Source organism: Hakea prostrata, chromosome 2 (assembly GCF_041222555.1).
Source record: "Hakea prostrata isolate BN-2017 chromosome 2, UWA_Hpros_2, whole genome shotgun sequence".
Taxonomy (NCBI): Eukaryota; Viridiplantae; Streptophyta; class Magnoliopsida; order Proteales; family Proteaceae; genus Hakea; species Hakea prostrata.
Genome location: NC_142601.1, coordinates 70,023,205 through 70,039,224, shown reverse-complemented (window position 1 = coordinate 70,039,224; position 16,020 = coordinate 70,023,205). Strand labels below are relative to the sequence as shown.

General features: G+C 39.0%; 1 protein-coding gene across 1 annotated transcript in view; it reads left to right on the top strand.

Annotated features, from left to right (window-relative positions):
- Positions 1-16,020, top strand: part of LOC149026172 (putative LRR receptor-like serine/threonine-protein kinase At1g07650) — a 30,023-nt gene that overhangs the window by 12,428 nt on the left and 1,575 nt on the right. Inside the window, 7 exon segments of the mRNA XM_089143626.1 lie at positions 6,526-6,905; positions 6,979-7,177; positions 13,255-13,398; positions 13,832-13,950; positions 14,051-14,261; positions 15,327-15,561; positions 15,811-15,961. Of these exon segments, the coding sequence (XP_088999752.1) occupies positions 6,526-6,905; positions 6,979-7,177; positions 13,255-13,398; positions 13,832-13,950; positions 14,051-14,261; positions 15,327-15,561; positions 15,811-15,961 (1,439 nt within the window).

Here is a 16,020-nt window from a genome sequence, read left to right as displayed (position 1 = left end):
GATCCTCTGGAGGTGGAGGAGTCTCTAGCATCATCAATGCTCATCGATCTCATAGATCCCACCAAGCTCTCGGCATCGGATGGACGGTAGGACCCATATGATGGCGTGTCCTTTATGCTCCAGCCGTGCTGTTTCCCCTTCCCCTTCCTCGAATATGTAGAGGAAACATTTTTGCCTTGAGATGCAGCTCCAGTATGGTCTGAATCTTGTGTCGTGTGGGTGAACTGACTCTCTCCTGTGAATCTCGGTGGTCATCCTCCCCCCATGACTCTCACGTACTGATGGTGGTCTGTCCGTGATTAGCTGAATCCTGATCATGAGGTCCCACACCCTCCTCATCCCCTCCATCATCACCGTCATTGCCATCGTCATCATCACCACCATCGTCGTCATCGCCGGAGGCCTGAGTCACCTCATCCTCAGTGTCGGACCAGAAAATCAAATCCTCACTTTGGGTGGATGCACTAGGGTGTGGCATGAAGGGACGGGCGGGCTCTGCATGTGGCCTCCCCTCCTGGGCCATGAAGTCCCCCACATCAGCCCCCATCTCCTCTCGCAACCGACTATTGGGAAGACCTCCCTCCTCATCCAAAGAATCCGTCTCCACTATCCCCCGATCCAATCAACTACCGGGTTATCATCATCATCCATCTCAAATATGTCGGCCAACTCGATATTGGTGCTCTCTCTATCCATCCCCTGTCTAATATGATCCTCTCAGTCTCATATTATAGTGTAGGTAGGCAAGGTCCTTTAGACGCTTCACACCCAATCGGTTGTGCCTCTTCGAGTGAATGAGGTTGAAGGTGCTCCAATTTCGCTCACAACCAATGGCAGAACATGTTTGGGAGAGCACTTTGCTTGCAGTCCTACTCAAGTTGTGTGAATCATGTCCAAATTGCAACCACCACTCAGCTGCAACAAACATAGACTCAAAGTCATTTTAATACTTAAATAACTAAATTAAAGATAGAATATAATAATTAAATGTATAATGAAATAAATGATTGAACTTACCCGCAGGGCGGTTTCCCGTCCCGATACGGCCACAACACGACCGAAGCTCCCAGTGGCATCCCTAAAAGCCTTTATCTAATATATAAAGAGAAAAAACAATAACTAGTTACTAGGTTAATGACTTAGTATAAAACTACGAATTGTGAATATCAAATGATTCAAATCACTATCTCACCTCCATAAGGATGACTGCTTGTTTAGCTGTATCCGGTTCGAACTTCTCCACTACAGTTTGGACAGCATCCATCAAATCTTGCCTCATCCCAAGATTGTCCTTGTAATGGTACTTGGGATTTAAATAGTATGCTGTGTAAGAAAAAGTATGTCATAAAAGGGAATAGTTAATGCTTAATAATGTGATAACATAATGAAAATTAAATTAAATACTAGACTTAACAACTCACCAGCCTTATGCAGTGGATGCTGCAACATAGACTCCCATCTATTGTTGATGATTTGAATGACTTTCTTGTTGCCGCGTGGGTGGACCTGAGTAACTTGCTGCTTCATCCTATCTACTGCAGCAAATATGTGCACTAGAGTAGGTTTTCTCTGCTGATCTACCATCCTCAACACATTCACCATATGCTTAAGCATCTTCACCACTATCCTCACATTGTGCCAGAAAGTCTCATCAAGGATGGTCAACTGTGCTCTCCTTCCTCCCACTGATGAAGAACCCTCCCAGTTAAACCACTCCTCTGATGCAAACATACTCCTAAGGCCAGTCTTCCTACTCTCAAAGCTCTGCAGTGCTATCCAATTAGTAGCAAATCTGGTTTTGCCTGGCCTCACTAACTCACCTTAACACTTGTCCCTCATCATCCTTAATGCATAGGTGTGGTTATATATGAAGGTGCTAACATGTCGAGCTTGCTCCACGGTATTCTTCACAAGCTTGACCTTTCCAATGTCCTTCAACAGTAAGTCAATGCAGTGAGCAGCACAAGAAGTCCAAAAGAGCCTATATCTGTCCATCCATCAAGGCATCAAGCCATCAATACAAAGTTATAAAGTGTACATGTATATGTGTAATGTAAATATATGTATTTACAAATGAAAATTTATACTATATGTTTAGATACCTGGAGTTCTCCTACATCTTCAACCCAGCTTTCTTGTAGTTGGAGCCATTATCAGTCACAATTTGAACCACATTTTCCACTCCAACCTCCTTCACCACTTGCTTCAATAATTTGTAAATGTATTTTGCATCCTTCTTCTCACCGGATGCATCTACTGACTTGAGGAACACTGTCCTCCCATCACAATTCAACATGAAATTGATGATGGACTATCTAGTGGGACCAGTCCAACCATCAGCCATCAGAGTCACTCCATAATGATTCCACATGGGCTTTAATCCCTTAATGTACTCATTTATGTCCTCTTTATGCTTAGGCAAATACACATTATATATCTCATATGGAGTGGGGCCCTGTACACCACTCCCACCCTCGCCTATCTCGCTTAATCATATCTCTCGTAGTAGGGCCCCCGGGCTGTATGTGCTGGAACACTATGGTAATGCGCCCATTTGGAGAAAGCCATCCCCACTTTCTCCTTCACACTCCCCCATAAGTGCTTCAACTTTCTCTGTTTATGCTCAGGCCTGGCAAATAGGGCCGGATCATTGTGAAGATTCTCAAGATCCGGATCTGTAGGATGTGCTGAGGAAGCTCGACCCCTTGTAGGGGCCCGTGGGATAGGAGCCTCCTGCCTCACACTCTGAGACCTCCTCATAGGGACTTGGGAGCCACCTGTGCCTCCTATACCTATTGGCTCTCTAGAGGACCCACAACCCAGACCCCTCTGTTGCCTCCTCATGTCATCAATCCTCTGTTGCTCCCTACTCATCATCATCGCCCTCCTCAGCTGATCGGCCTCTGGATCAGGGTCACTGTCTCCTGGCTCATCCCTACCATAACCCTCAGGATTTGGAAAGTCATCTAAGTAGGCATCCTCGAACTCGTCCCTCTGTGTTTACTTCTCTTTCCTCTTTTGCTCTGTACCAGTAATATATGAGGTCATTGCCCTCTTGACCTCTACGAGCACCTTTGGGCACCCTGTTACATCCCTGTTGCCACCAGCTAGATGCACCTTCAATCTAGTGGCCCCACCTCCTCCTATTTGTTTCTTACAATAATTACACTCGCTCTTCCTCCTATCAGCAGTCAGTGGCCTCCCATGTTCCCAAGCTATGTCAGACATCTTTAAAATAGAGTGTCTGTCTGCCTGATACAAGAAACACACACTAAGTATCTTGAAAAGCTCCACAATATGCTCCAAAAATGACATACATGCTTTTAATAATAACCTCCTATTTTTAAATATAAAAAAAAAATAAATGTATAACTATATAAGTTTTTTTAATATATAAATAATTTTAAAATATATAAAATACACACAAACTATCTTAAAAATATCCACAACATGCTCCAAAAATTGCATATATGCTTCCACTAATACTCCGCTATTTTGAAATTTAAAACTGAAATTAATTGGTTTTTTTTAATATTTAAATATTTTTTTAATTATTTAAATATATATTAAATACAGTAAAATTACATAATTAACAGAAAAAAAAATTAATTCAACACCATCACAGCAATATGGTGTCTCAACTCTCACATACATTCATTTGAAGCTTAAACCTGTACTATACATATACATTTTTAGCAATATACATAATTTAGTAAATACTTTTTAATAACAGAAAAATAAAAAAATAGTAGGAAGAATACAAAAATAATTTTGACACTACAAATTCATAGATCAACAGTCTAAAGTAAACATATATAAATTTGGAAGCAATCTAACATGATTTAAGGCACAAATGAAACAAAAATAAAAAAATGAGGAAGTTGGTTACTCACCTTGCAAGATTTGAGAAAATGCACAAATGGAGGAGTAAATCAAGTGTTTGAAGGAAATGGAATACTATAAATTAGGTGTAGAAGGGGATGAAAGCAAGAGAAATCACAAAAATTTCAAACAGAGGTCAAAATCTCCAGGGCGATATTGCTCGAAACAGATAAAAAGGCTCGGATGTCATAAACTGGGTCGATTTGGATACTTTAAAGCATAGGCAGGTATCCATATCGGGTTGATACGATATGATACATTTCGTTTCAATTTGGAATTTTGCAGGCATTTCGGTCGAAATTTCGACCATTTCGATCGAATTTTTTTCCATGGTGCCCACAACCCTAAACCCCCTGGCCCCCTTGGTTTGGTACAAAGGCCACATCCCCCGTCACTCCCTTACCCTTTGGAGGGCCCTTAACCTTGCTCTCCCCACCCAAACCTTCCATTATTGGCCGCCATATTCCCGCAAACCCCAGCTGCATTCTATGTTGGAATAGTTTGGACGACCTTGAGCACCTTTTCTTTTCTTGCCCTTTCTCCAGATCTATCTGGGGAAAAGCCCTGGCTTCCATTTGTCCCCGTTTGAGGCGTTCTTTTGGTTTTGCTCGTGATTGATCTTGGATTTTAAGAAACTTTTCAAGTTCTTCCCTTTGCGATCGGATTAGTAAACTAGTATATTGTGCCTCTATCCATCACCTATGGTGGGAGCACAATCTTAGAAGAAGGACCTCCAAATCTTGCTCTAATGCCATCTATTTTGATGTATTTTCGAGACTGTTAGGCTATTCCCCACCTCCTAGTGATTATACCCAAGGAATAGTTCATTGTTGTCTCCTGGGGCCTTAGTTCTTCTTTTCGGTCTTCTGCTTAAAGACCTTGTTCTCTTGTTCCCTTGTTCCCTTTTCTTTTAAAATAATTATTTATTCATCCAAAAAAATAAATAAAGAAATTAATTAAAATAAAAACTTTCTAATCATTAACAAAAGTGTAACTAATTCAAAATCTCACTGATGTTAACTCATTTTTCAACAAAACTACTTATGTGTTGAATAGAAACTCTGATGAGGTTATGATTCTATTTGAAAATTTCATCAATTGTACTTGGTAAGATCTTAGTTAATTACACAATCAAAAGTAAAAAAATTCCAATTTTCTCCGTTTGTATCAATTTTATTTTTCTCTTCATTTCCCTTGTTTGTAACTTGGAGCCTAGATGACATAATCAGAAAATTATTGGATTAAAGCACCTGATCTAATCCATTTTAAAGGCTGATGAACCATTTTAAGAATTTTAATATACCTTTTCCCAAAGAAAAGTGAAGCTATCCAAATTCTGCAAATGAAATTTGACTGCATATACATCTTCCCACTACTTGAAAATGAGAGCTGCAGTATTAGTTATGCATAATCCCATATTATTTTATTTAAGACTAAATCTATATGTGTAAATATAATTTACTACAGAAATTCATTTGAGTATATACTTTCTAGAGGATGAGAAGCCTGAAGATTGTTGGCTCGACCAGAAATAATTGAAAATAACAGGTGAATGGGTAGACAAATTACTAGTCATCTCATACTTTGTATAGAATGATTTCCCATATCAATGGCTTCAATGCAAGAATCTCTGTTATGTAGGCTGTTCTAGGTGACTTATCTGAATCACTTTGCCTAATAAAGGACAAACATATTTTTGTTGAGATGCCTAGGGAAAACTTTTCCTTATTACACATACGACAAAACAATAATCAGTTTCAGTGATTACCTAACTCTTTTTCCATTAAAGAAACGGATATAAAAGAGATTTACAGATGTTGATATGATTTTCTCATCTTTATAAGTAATGATTTGCCTCAAAACATTATCAAAACAGTCATTGAACTTTTGGATATTAAATTGTGAATTAATGGTTGACAACCATTAAGAACATTTATAACCTATTGGGAGGTAGAGTTATAATTTCTCCCTAACTCTGAGGACGCAATAACTTTTTTCAAAGCTATCACAAAAAGAACATCCTAGTGCATGATGTTCCCACTATTGTAGGGTCTAGAAGTGGCAAATGTACGCAGCCCTACCCCTGTTTCTCAGAGAGGCTCTTTCCATATTTCAAACCCACAACCCGATGGTTGCAATACCATTTGGAAGCTCACACTGAGCATTATCCAATGATGCAGGAATCAAATCCAAATTCAGCCACAAACTCTACTGAAAATGTGCAACAGGTGGCAAAGCCTGCTTGGCAAGGTGGGGAGGGAATTTGTAGTCATTCTGAATGATTCTCACACCATTGTCTAATGTGTGGTTCTCATATGAAAGAAACAATTGTTGTTGCATAAAAAATTAACCACCCTAAATAGTTGAATTGTTGATTATCATGCAAGTGAGAATATTTTGTCTTTTTCCGATGACTGCATTTTCCTTGAGAGAGATGTCAGATATATTGGCATCCTACTGATATCATCAGTTGTGGGTTTACAGAGGGGGGATATCTAGTCTCATCCACTCTATCTTTCCCATGGCTTGATCGTTGCTTATTTCCAACTTTGAAGCACTTTAAGATTTTTCTGTAAATAATACTAATGATGTTATCTGCTTTGCTCTATCTAATTCGAACTCATGAATTTGTCTTCTGTGCAGAGGGGTCTTCATTGCATATCAATTGTGGTGGATACATTGTCCGCAATGGCAGTACCACTTATGAAGATGACCAGGATTCTGGTGGTCCTTCAAAGTTTTTCCATAGAAATGATTATATTTGGGGATTTAGTAGCACAGGAAATTTCATGGACAATGACAATGATATTGATACCTATATAACTCCAAATGTGTCTATGCTCTTGATGAGAAACCCTGAATTGTACACAAAGGCACGTCTTTCTCCTCTCTCTCTCACTTACTATGGGTACTGTTTACTGACTGGAAACTACACTGTGAACCTCCACTTTGCGGAAATCATGTTTACGAACGATCACAATTATAGCAGTCTAGGGAGGCGCATATTTGATGTTTATATTCAGGTAGTTAAATGACATTGCATGAATTACTTTTAGTGGCTTATACAAAGGTTTGGTTATAATTAGTTCTATGCAGGGACAATTGGTACTGAAGGATTTCAATATAGTAGATGAAGCTGGTGGAGTTGGGAAGGCTGTCACAAGAGATTTTAGCTCAATTGCAGTAATGGATGGGACTATAGAAATCCGGTTCTATTGGGCAGGGAAAGGGACAACAGCACTCCCTTCCAGAGGGACCTATGGTCCTCTCATATCAGCGATTGCTGTAGATCCTGGTAATGTTTGTGATCTGTGAAGCCGATTTTTCTCATAATAAATCATCTTGTAGGTGACTTGAGTTTTATATTTGTGATGTCAAGATTGACTTCAATGAAAGTTGTTTATAGTATACCTTTTGTGACTCATTTTCCTTTTTCCTTGGTTTGAATCTGTTGAAAAACACGATATTGGTAGAATGGCTGATTGATCAATGATCTCAAGCCTTCTATTTATAATTAAGTGGAAAGTACACTAATACAAGGAATAGAATTTTACATGAATACAAACTCTAATTTAACTCCTATACAAACTCTAATTGAACTCCTAGTAGAATCCAACACTCCCCCTCAAGTTGAGGCATAAATATTAGTCATGCCCAACTTGCCTACAATAGGAAGGAAATCTCTTTCTTTCAAACTCTAATTGAAAACATCTGCTACTTGGTCTCCAGTTCTTACAAAAGGCATGCAGATAAGCCCTTCTTCCAACTTTCCTTTGACAAAAAACCTGTCAATTTCAATGTGCTTAGTTTGATCATGTTGCACCGGATTATTAGCAATACTAATAGCAACCTTGTTGTCACAATATAACATCATAGGATTTGGAACTTGGACTCCAATATCTTGCAGCAAGCCTTTCAACCATAGTAGCTCACAAATTCTACAAACCATAGTTCTATATTCAGCTTCGGTACTAGATAAAGCTACCACATTCTGTTTCTTACTTCTCCAAGTAACCTAGATTACCTCCAACAAATGTATAATAACCTGAAATTGACTTCCTGTCTGGAGATCCAGCACAATCTGCATCAATGTATGCTTTAATGCTTATAATTTTAGATTATCAGTGGGTGACAGAAATATTCCTTTTCCAGGAATTCCCTTCAAATACTGTAGTATTCTGGTAACAGCCTTCATATGAGCTAAATATGGATCATGCATGAATTGGCTCACTATCCCTACAACATAAGCGATGTCTGGCCTGGTGTGGGACAAGTAAATAAGCTTCCCTACCAGCCTTTGGTATCTTCCTTTGTCCACTGGTTCTCCCTCTTTTTCTTTAAGTTTAGCTCCAGCTTCAATAGGGGTATCAATTGCTTTACACCCCAACATTCCCACTTCTTATAATAGATCTAAGACATACTTTCTTTGGGATAAGAATATACCTTTCTTTGATCGAGCCACCTCAATCCCTAAGAAATACTGTAACTTCCCTAGATCTTTAATCTCAAACTCTTTACCAAGAAAGTCCTTCAACTTTTGAGTTTCTTCTCCATCATTCCCTGTGATGATAATATTGTCTACATAGACAATGAGAAGTGTGATGTTAGTACTTGACTTCTTGACAAATAGTGTATAATCAGCATTGCTTTGCTTGTACCCAATAGAAGTCATTGCCTTCAGGAGGCGTCCAAACCAGCATCTAGGAGACTGTTTTAATCCATTAATTGACCTCTTCAACCAACAAACTTTCCCTGTAGTATTGTCATCGGAGAAACCATGTGGGATTTCCATATAGACTTCTTCTACTAACTACCCATGTAAGAAGGCATTATTTACGTCTAATTAGGTGCAAGTTCCAGTCTTTGTTCACAGCTACAGACAACAGAACTCTGACAGTGTTTAGTTTCGCAACAGGGGCAAAGGTTTCTTGATAATCAATCCCATAGGTTTGGATAAACCCCTTTGCAACTAGTCTAGCTTTCAACTTGTTGATTGATCCATCCATATTTTGTTTAACCACAAATATCCATTTGCAGTCCACTAGTTTTTTTCCTGGAGGAAGTGTAACCAGCTCCCAAGTGTCATTTTTCTTCATTGCCTGCATTTCCTTTACCATAGCTGCCTTCCATCTCTTATCGCAGCATAGGCTTCCTGCCAACTTTTAGGAACAGATACAGATGACAGAGAGGATATAAAAGCACGGTAGGAGTTAGACAAAGAGTTATTAGAAACATATTTAGCTATGGGATGTTGAGTACAAGATTTGACCCCTTTTCTAACAGCAATAGGAAGATCAGAAGAAGATATCTTAAGGGGAATGGTAGAATCTGATTCTGGAGCAGGAGACTGAAGCGGTAACGTATCACCTTTCTCCACCTGCTTTAGCCGGTTGTAATTCTTCCTCTGATAAGTCTACACCTCCTTATTCTAGTCGATCTGGTTTTGAAAGACCCCAACAGTGTGTTTATGAGTGGTCTCCCCCTGGCTAGGTTCTTCACATGGTTCAAAAAACAAAGGGGGAGGATTAGAATCCTCAGGTATATTGGCCGAAGTCTCCCCCTGGTCAGGAAACTCTTCTGAGACTTTTAAGTTGTGTTGGTGTGTGATAGAAAGATCTAAAGTCGGAAAGAATACCTCTCCTCTAGGACTCTCCCCCTGGAGAGGTGCATAGTAAGGGCAAGACCCATAAAAAATTACATCCATGGATACGATGGTTTTCCGGAAAGAAGGATGATAACATTTGTACCCTTTCTGAGTAGCAGAATACCCAAAAAATATGCAACGTAGGCCGCGGGGAGCCAACTTACTCTGGTGGGCTGTGATTCTGGCATAACACACGCATTCAAAAACCTTTGGGGGAATAACAAAAGAAGAGGCTCCCTGAATAATCTCATTAGGACATTTAAAACCAAATATCCTACTGGGCATCCTATTCATAAGGTAAGAAGCAGTGAGTATAGCATCACTCCAGTATTGGTCTGGTACATTCATAGCAATCATGATGGAACAGGCTATCTCTAAGAGATGTCGATTCTTCATTTCGGCAACCCCATTTTGGGCAGCGGTATCAACGCAACTGGTCTGGTGTATTATGCCAGAGTCAGAGAGATATCTCTGAAATTCACCATCAATATACTATGTGCCATTGTAATTGCGAAGGATCTTCACAGTGGCATTGAACTGAGTTTTAATCATATTATGAAAATCACGAAAACATCGAAAAACCTTATTTTTTTGTTTTAAAAGAAAAATCCATGTAGAACGAGAGTGACAATCAATAAAAATAACAAAGTACCTATGGCCAGTAATAGACACATGTCGGCAGGGACCCCACACATCAGTATGAATTAGCATAAAAGGAATAGTTTTTCTATTATAAAGAGAAGGTAAATAAGTAGAAAGAGTCTGCTTCGCAAAAATGCAGGCTTTATAAAAAAAATTATCCTCATTACAAGAAGAAACCAAATCAGGAAATATTTTCTTAAAGAGTTCCTAGAGGGGGTGACCTAGCCTATGGTGCCACTGATGAATGTTTGATATTACCGAATGGACTGGATTAGAAGATGTAGTCAAAGCAAGAGCAGATACTTCAATCGGCTCGAGCAAATAAAGTCCATTGTCTAGTTTACCACGTCCAATCTCCTTCCCTGTGACCAGATCTTGGAAGACACAGTAAGATGGGAAAAAAGTCGCTTTACAATTCAAGTCATGTGTAAGACTACTGATAGAGAGCAAGTTAGTAGAGAAAGAGGGAACATGTAAAATTTTAGACAAAGAAAGTGATGGAGAATGCTGAATGATCCCTCTTCCAGCAATGGAAGAATATGAGCCATCAACAATTCGAACTTTATCTTCTCCGAGTTGGAGTTGGAGAGATATTGTAAGAAAGATGAGGATAAACCTGTCATATGATCTGTGGCTCTTGTATCAATGATCCAAGGAGTAGAAACTGAAGAAACTTGAAAGCCTGTAAAAGTTTTACCTTAAGTAGCAAGGTAGGAGTTGGTATGGGTAGTAGAGGAAGCACTGGTCGAGGCTGCACCAGTAGTAGAAGATTGCAGAATACGTCGCAGAGTAGCGAACTCCTCCTGTGAAAAACCAATGTCTGCAGAGGGTGTGGTGGAAACTGTCTCAGAAAGATTAGCCTTTGGTTTTCCCTTTCTTTGTGCTTGTTTTTGCTCAAAATCAGCAGGCTTCTCATGCAGTTTCCAACAATTTGCCTTGGTATGATATGGTTTGTGATAGTGCTCACACTTGAAAATCTCCTTAGCCAGATCAGATTTAGTGCGAATAGACTGTAAGGCTGATTTTTCCATAATAAGAGTATGACGTATGGCTAAGCGACGACTTTCCTCACACTGAACAAGAGCATAAGACTATTCTAGTGTAGGAAATGGAGAACGACTTAAGACTTGTACTCTAATCTGATCGTACTCCACATTCAAACCTGCCAAGAAGTCATATACCCGAATCTTATCAATGTGCTTCCTATAAGTAATCACATCATCTGGGTTAGTGGGATGATAATCCCCATAATGATCCAACTCTTGCCAAAGAGATCGCAACGCTGCATAATATTGAGCCACAGTTAGTTCCTTTTGGGTAGTATCATAAAGCTTCTTTCATAGCTCATAAACATGTGCATCATTCCCCAACTGTCCATATGTTTCAATAGTAGCCTTCCAGATTTGGGCTGCAATATCAAGTAATAGATATCCACAGGCAATATTTGGAATCATGGAATTCAAAATAAATGACATAATAAGAGAGTCAAATGAGGTCCATTTATCCTGTGAAACGCCTGTGGTAGTAGGTTTGATAGTGGTGCCCGTAATGTGTCCAACAAGTCCTTTTCCAGCAATTAGTCGTAAGCCAGATCAGGACGAAATCAAATAATTTGTCCCATCAAAGCTTACCGAAAGAGGATGAAGAGTGGGGTAATGTTCGGAGCCAATGGGAGCAGGAGTACCATCAATAGTTGTCATGTTGACAAAATTATCTGCAGTTCTTCAGTCTTCCAACCTTTCGAAGTAACAGAAATGTTGCAGAATGCAATAGCCGAACAACCCAAAACAATTATAAGTAATGATAACACGTGAAAAGTATCTCCTCAGGTTACCTCCAATTAGTATATTGTTGAACCAAAGTACACCAAGAAAGTTTCCAGGAAAGACTGGAGGGACACAACCGGTCCGCTTAAATACTAGACTCCTTAGACAAAATTTTCCTAGACATGCACTTAATCACCCAATATACATTTTTAAGATACCCGGAAAAAAAAAAAAACACGTGAATAACGACTTCAAAATTTTTTTCTACAGCACTTCCGTAGGATGAAAACAAAACCTTGCTCTAAATGGTCCAGCCAAAGAGCAGTGGGTCTGGTCTAAATGTAAAGAGAACTAGTTTGGTTTAAATATAAATGTAAAAGAGAACCAAATATGGTTTGGTTTGGTTTGGTTTAACTATAAAGACTTTCAGAAGGGTTTTAAGGGTTGAAGGTCGTGTTTCAGACGAAGGTTACCTGGCTTTGTGTCAATGGCGATGGTGAAGACGAAGGCTGAGGGTGACTATGGCGGAGATGGCGGAACTTCAATGGAGATGGTGAAGACAAACGATGGTGGAGTTCTTCTTCTTCTTTCCCTTTTTTTTTTTTGTTCTTGGTTGAATTGAAGAACATCCAGAAAGAAAGGGCGATGAGTTTCGATGGGTACTGGAAGAACATCCGAAAGAAAGGGCGATTGGTTTCGATGGGTCTTTGATGGGTTTGAAGAATTGCCAGAAAGAAAGGCGATGGGCGATGGTCTTTCTGCGACAGAGACAGCGAGAGAGAGAGAGAGGCGAGGAGGTAGGTTAGACACTTCTCTATTTTTTTTTCTCACTTCTGTAATTGAAATTAGGCTCTGATACCATGTTGAGAAACACGATATTGGTAGAATGACTGATTGATCAAATGATCTCAAGCCCTCTATTTATAATTAAGTGAAAAATACACTAATACAAGGAATAGAATTTTACATGAATACAAACTCTAATTTAACTCCTATACAAATTCTAATTGAACTCCTAGGAGAATCCAACAGAATCCACATGAAAGGTCTAGGTTGTTGAGATAAAACTTTTATCTGTTATATGTGGAAAACTGAAAAAGGATGGAAATAAATTACAGAAAAGGTGATATATGTTTTAAATTCTAATCCATGAATTTTTTTTTTCTTTCTTATTTATTGGTGTATTCAGTTTGGTTGTTCTATTTCAAATTACAATTCCAGGAATTCAGACTTTCTTGCTCTGTGTGTGTGTATTTTTGACTTCAATGCAACAGAACATCACCTTATTATTTTAACTGTGTATATTCTTTATTTATGCAGAGTTTACACTTCCAGAAGGCAGAAAGAAGATTTCTACAGCAGCTGTCATTGGGATTGTGGCTTCAGTGGTAACCCTTACCTTTGTGGTTCTTGGGATCCTTTGGTGGAGAGGCTGTCTAGGGCATAAAAACATGATGCACCAAGGTACGACACAAAAACACACAAAGAAAGCTTAGAATTACTGAAAAAGTAAACAAGAAAAAATGGACAACTATTTCCAATTTCATTTTCATCTATTTCATTAACATCAGCTGACAAAGGAACACCATGGATGAACTATCAGTTTCACCTTGATGTTTCCGTGCAATCAATTAATCGTTCAATATATTTGTTTGATCCAGTTACTTTTTTTTTTTTTGGTAAAGTTTGATCCAGTTACTTATATTCTAATTACATGGATACCCCCTTTTTTTTCTTTCCTTATGCATATTAAGTATGGTTTCTAACATACACTTGGGTTCTTTAGATGGCATGCTTTTTTCCACTTTCAAGATTTGAGAGTTGAATCGAACTTACTAGTCATAAAGCAATTGATGATCTTAGTAGGACAATGCTTCTAACTAATCTAATCGTGCAGAGTTGAGAGGTCTAGACCTGCAAACTGGTTCCTTTACCTTGAGGCAAATCAAAGCTGCCACAAATAACTTTGATCCTACAAACAAGATAGGAGAAGGTGGTTTTGGATCTGTTTATAAGGTATTCCAAAAAGCTTCGGTCATATTATTAATTTGTTATATTATTTCTTCCAAATGCGTGCTTAGTTTGAAGAAATGAGACATTAATTACCACACTGCAGGGCTTATTATCAGATGGCACCATAATAGCAGTTAAGCAACTTTCTTCCAAGTCAAAACAAGGAAATCGTGAGTTTGTTAATGAGATAGGCATGATTTCTGCTCTTCAACATCCTCATCTTGTAAAACTTTATGGATGCTGCATTGAAGGAGACCAATTGTTACTAGTTTATGAGTACATGGAAAATAACTGCCTTGCTCGTGCTTTATTTGGTAAGATCAGTGTCATGTGCTCATTCACATTTGCTTGTGGGTATTATACAACCCAATTATGCTCACATAATGAATGAGACCCTAGTTCCTACATGCCCACTTTAAGTGTCAACAATTGCCAAAATGCTAACCACATGGAACCAAACTTTGGGAACAGGTAGAGCCCTAGTCACTGTTCACTGATCAAGCTTTAGGCCTACTAGGGTTTTCCACATGGCAAAAGTGTCTTGAAAATCTAGTCTATGGGAAGGTAGGCATTAGTATTTGGAGTTTCCTACATGTGCATTGAAAGACGATGGTGTCCAGTGTGGTCTTTCTATCAAATGTACAGAATAGTGACATTTCTGGTTCAATCTCAGATCCAGATTCATCTCCTCCCTCTGTTTTCTCCTTTTCTCGTGCTTTCCCTTACTTTGGTTTTTCTCTTTCCTTTCTCTCGCCTTTCTGTTTCAGGGTTTAGCTTTAGCTCGTCGAGGGATCCAGCCCTTGGTGGCCTCTCTAGCATCAGCAAAAAGCCATGAGAGCCATTGTTGTTCATCTCGAATCAAGTTGGAACTCAGATTCAATTTCATCTCCTCCCTCCTTTCTTCTCTTTCTCTCTCCCTTTTCTATCATTCCTCCTCTCTATCTTGGGATGCTACCAGCCCTAGCGCCTGTGGCGCAGTGATGGCACCTGCTACTGCTTGTCCCGCACTTTGTTGCAACAAAGACTTTTTCGTGCCATTGATCAATCGGGAGACTGCGTCAGTTTAATTGGGTCTACTGCCTTTTGGTCCATTTTGGTTGTGCTAACGTTGTATTTTCTGGTTTGATAGTATGACTTTGTGCCACTTGTGCTTGTGTTTTGCACTTGTTTTGTTGAGCCTGTCTTTGGCTTTATACTTTTCCCTTCCCTTTTTCTCCTCTTTGGTTAATGAATTTATTTATTTATCCCCCAAAAAAAAACGTCTCTACTTGTTTGATCCTTAAAGTGAGCATGTAGAAAGGGTTATCATCATGTGCATTCAGGAAGCACTTGTTTGTAATATGAGCATCTCTAATTTGTCTTATTTTGATCATGTAAAGGTTCAGAATGTAAACTGAAATTGGATTGGCCTACGAGACAAAAGATCTGTATTGGGATAGCAAGAGGATTAGCTTTCCTGCACGAAGAATCCAGATTGAAGATTGTTCATAGAGACATCAAAGCTACTAATGTTTTACTCGATGAACATCTTAACCCCAAGATATCTGACTTTGGCTTGGCCAAGCTTAATGAAGAGGAGAACACTCACATCAGCACACGAATTGCTGGAACTATGTGAGTCATTTTAATCCCAACCAGAAAATCCTGTAGCATTAACAAAAAAGAGAAAACCATTATTTCTATTTTTGTTACCATTAGTACATATATTGACATCTTGAGATTACCAAATCCAGTATATCTTTCTCTAACTATCCTGAAAACTATTTAGACTCTCAGAAATATTGCCCATGCAGGAGTTTTAGTGAATTTTTTGTTGTCGAAATTTTCTTATGTGGATGTGTCTGATTTATCTCTACTTTACAGAGGATATATGGCACCAGAGTATGCCACGAGAGGTTACCTGACTGACAAGGCAGATGTTTACAGTTTTGGGATTGTTGCCCTGGAAATTGTTAGTGGGAAGAGCATCACCAGCTTCAGGCTAAAGGAGAATTCTGTTTACCTTCTAGACTGGGTAACTTTGTTAGCTTGCTATATTTCAGTTTTTTCTGTCTTTACATTTGATGCGTTTGC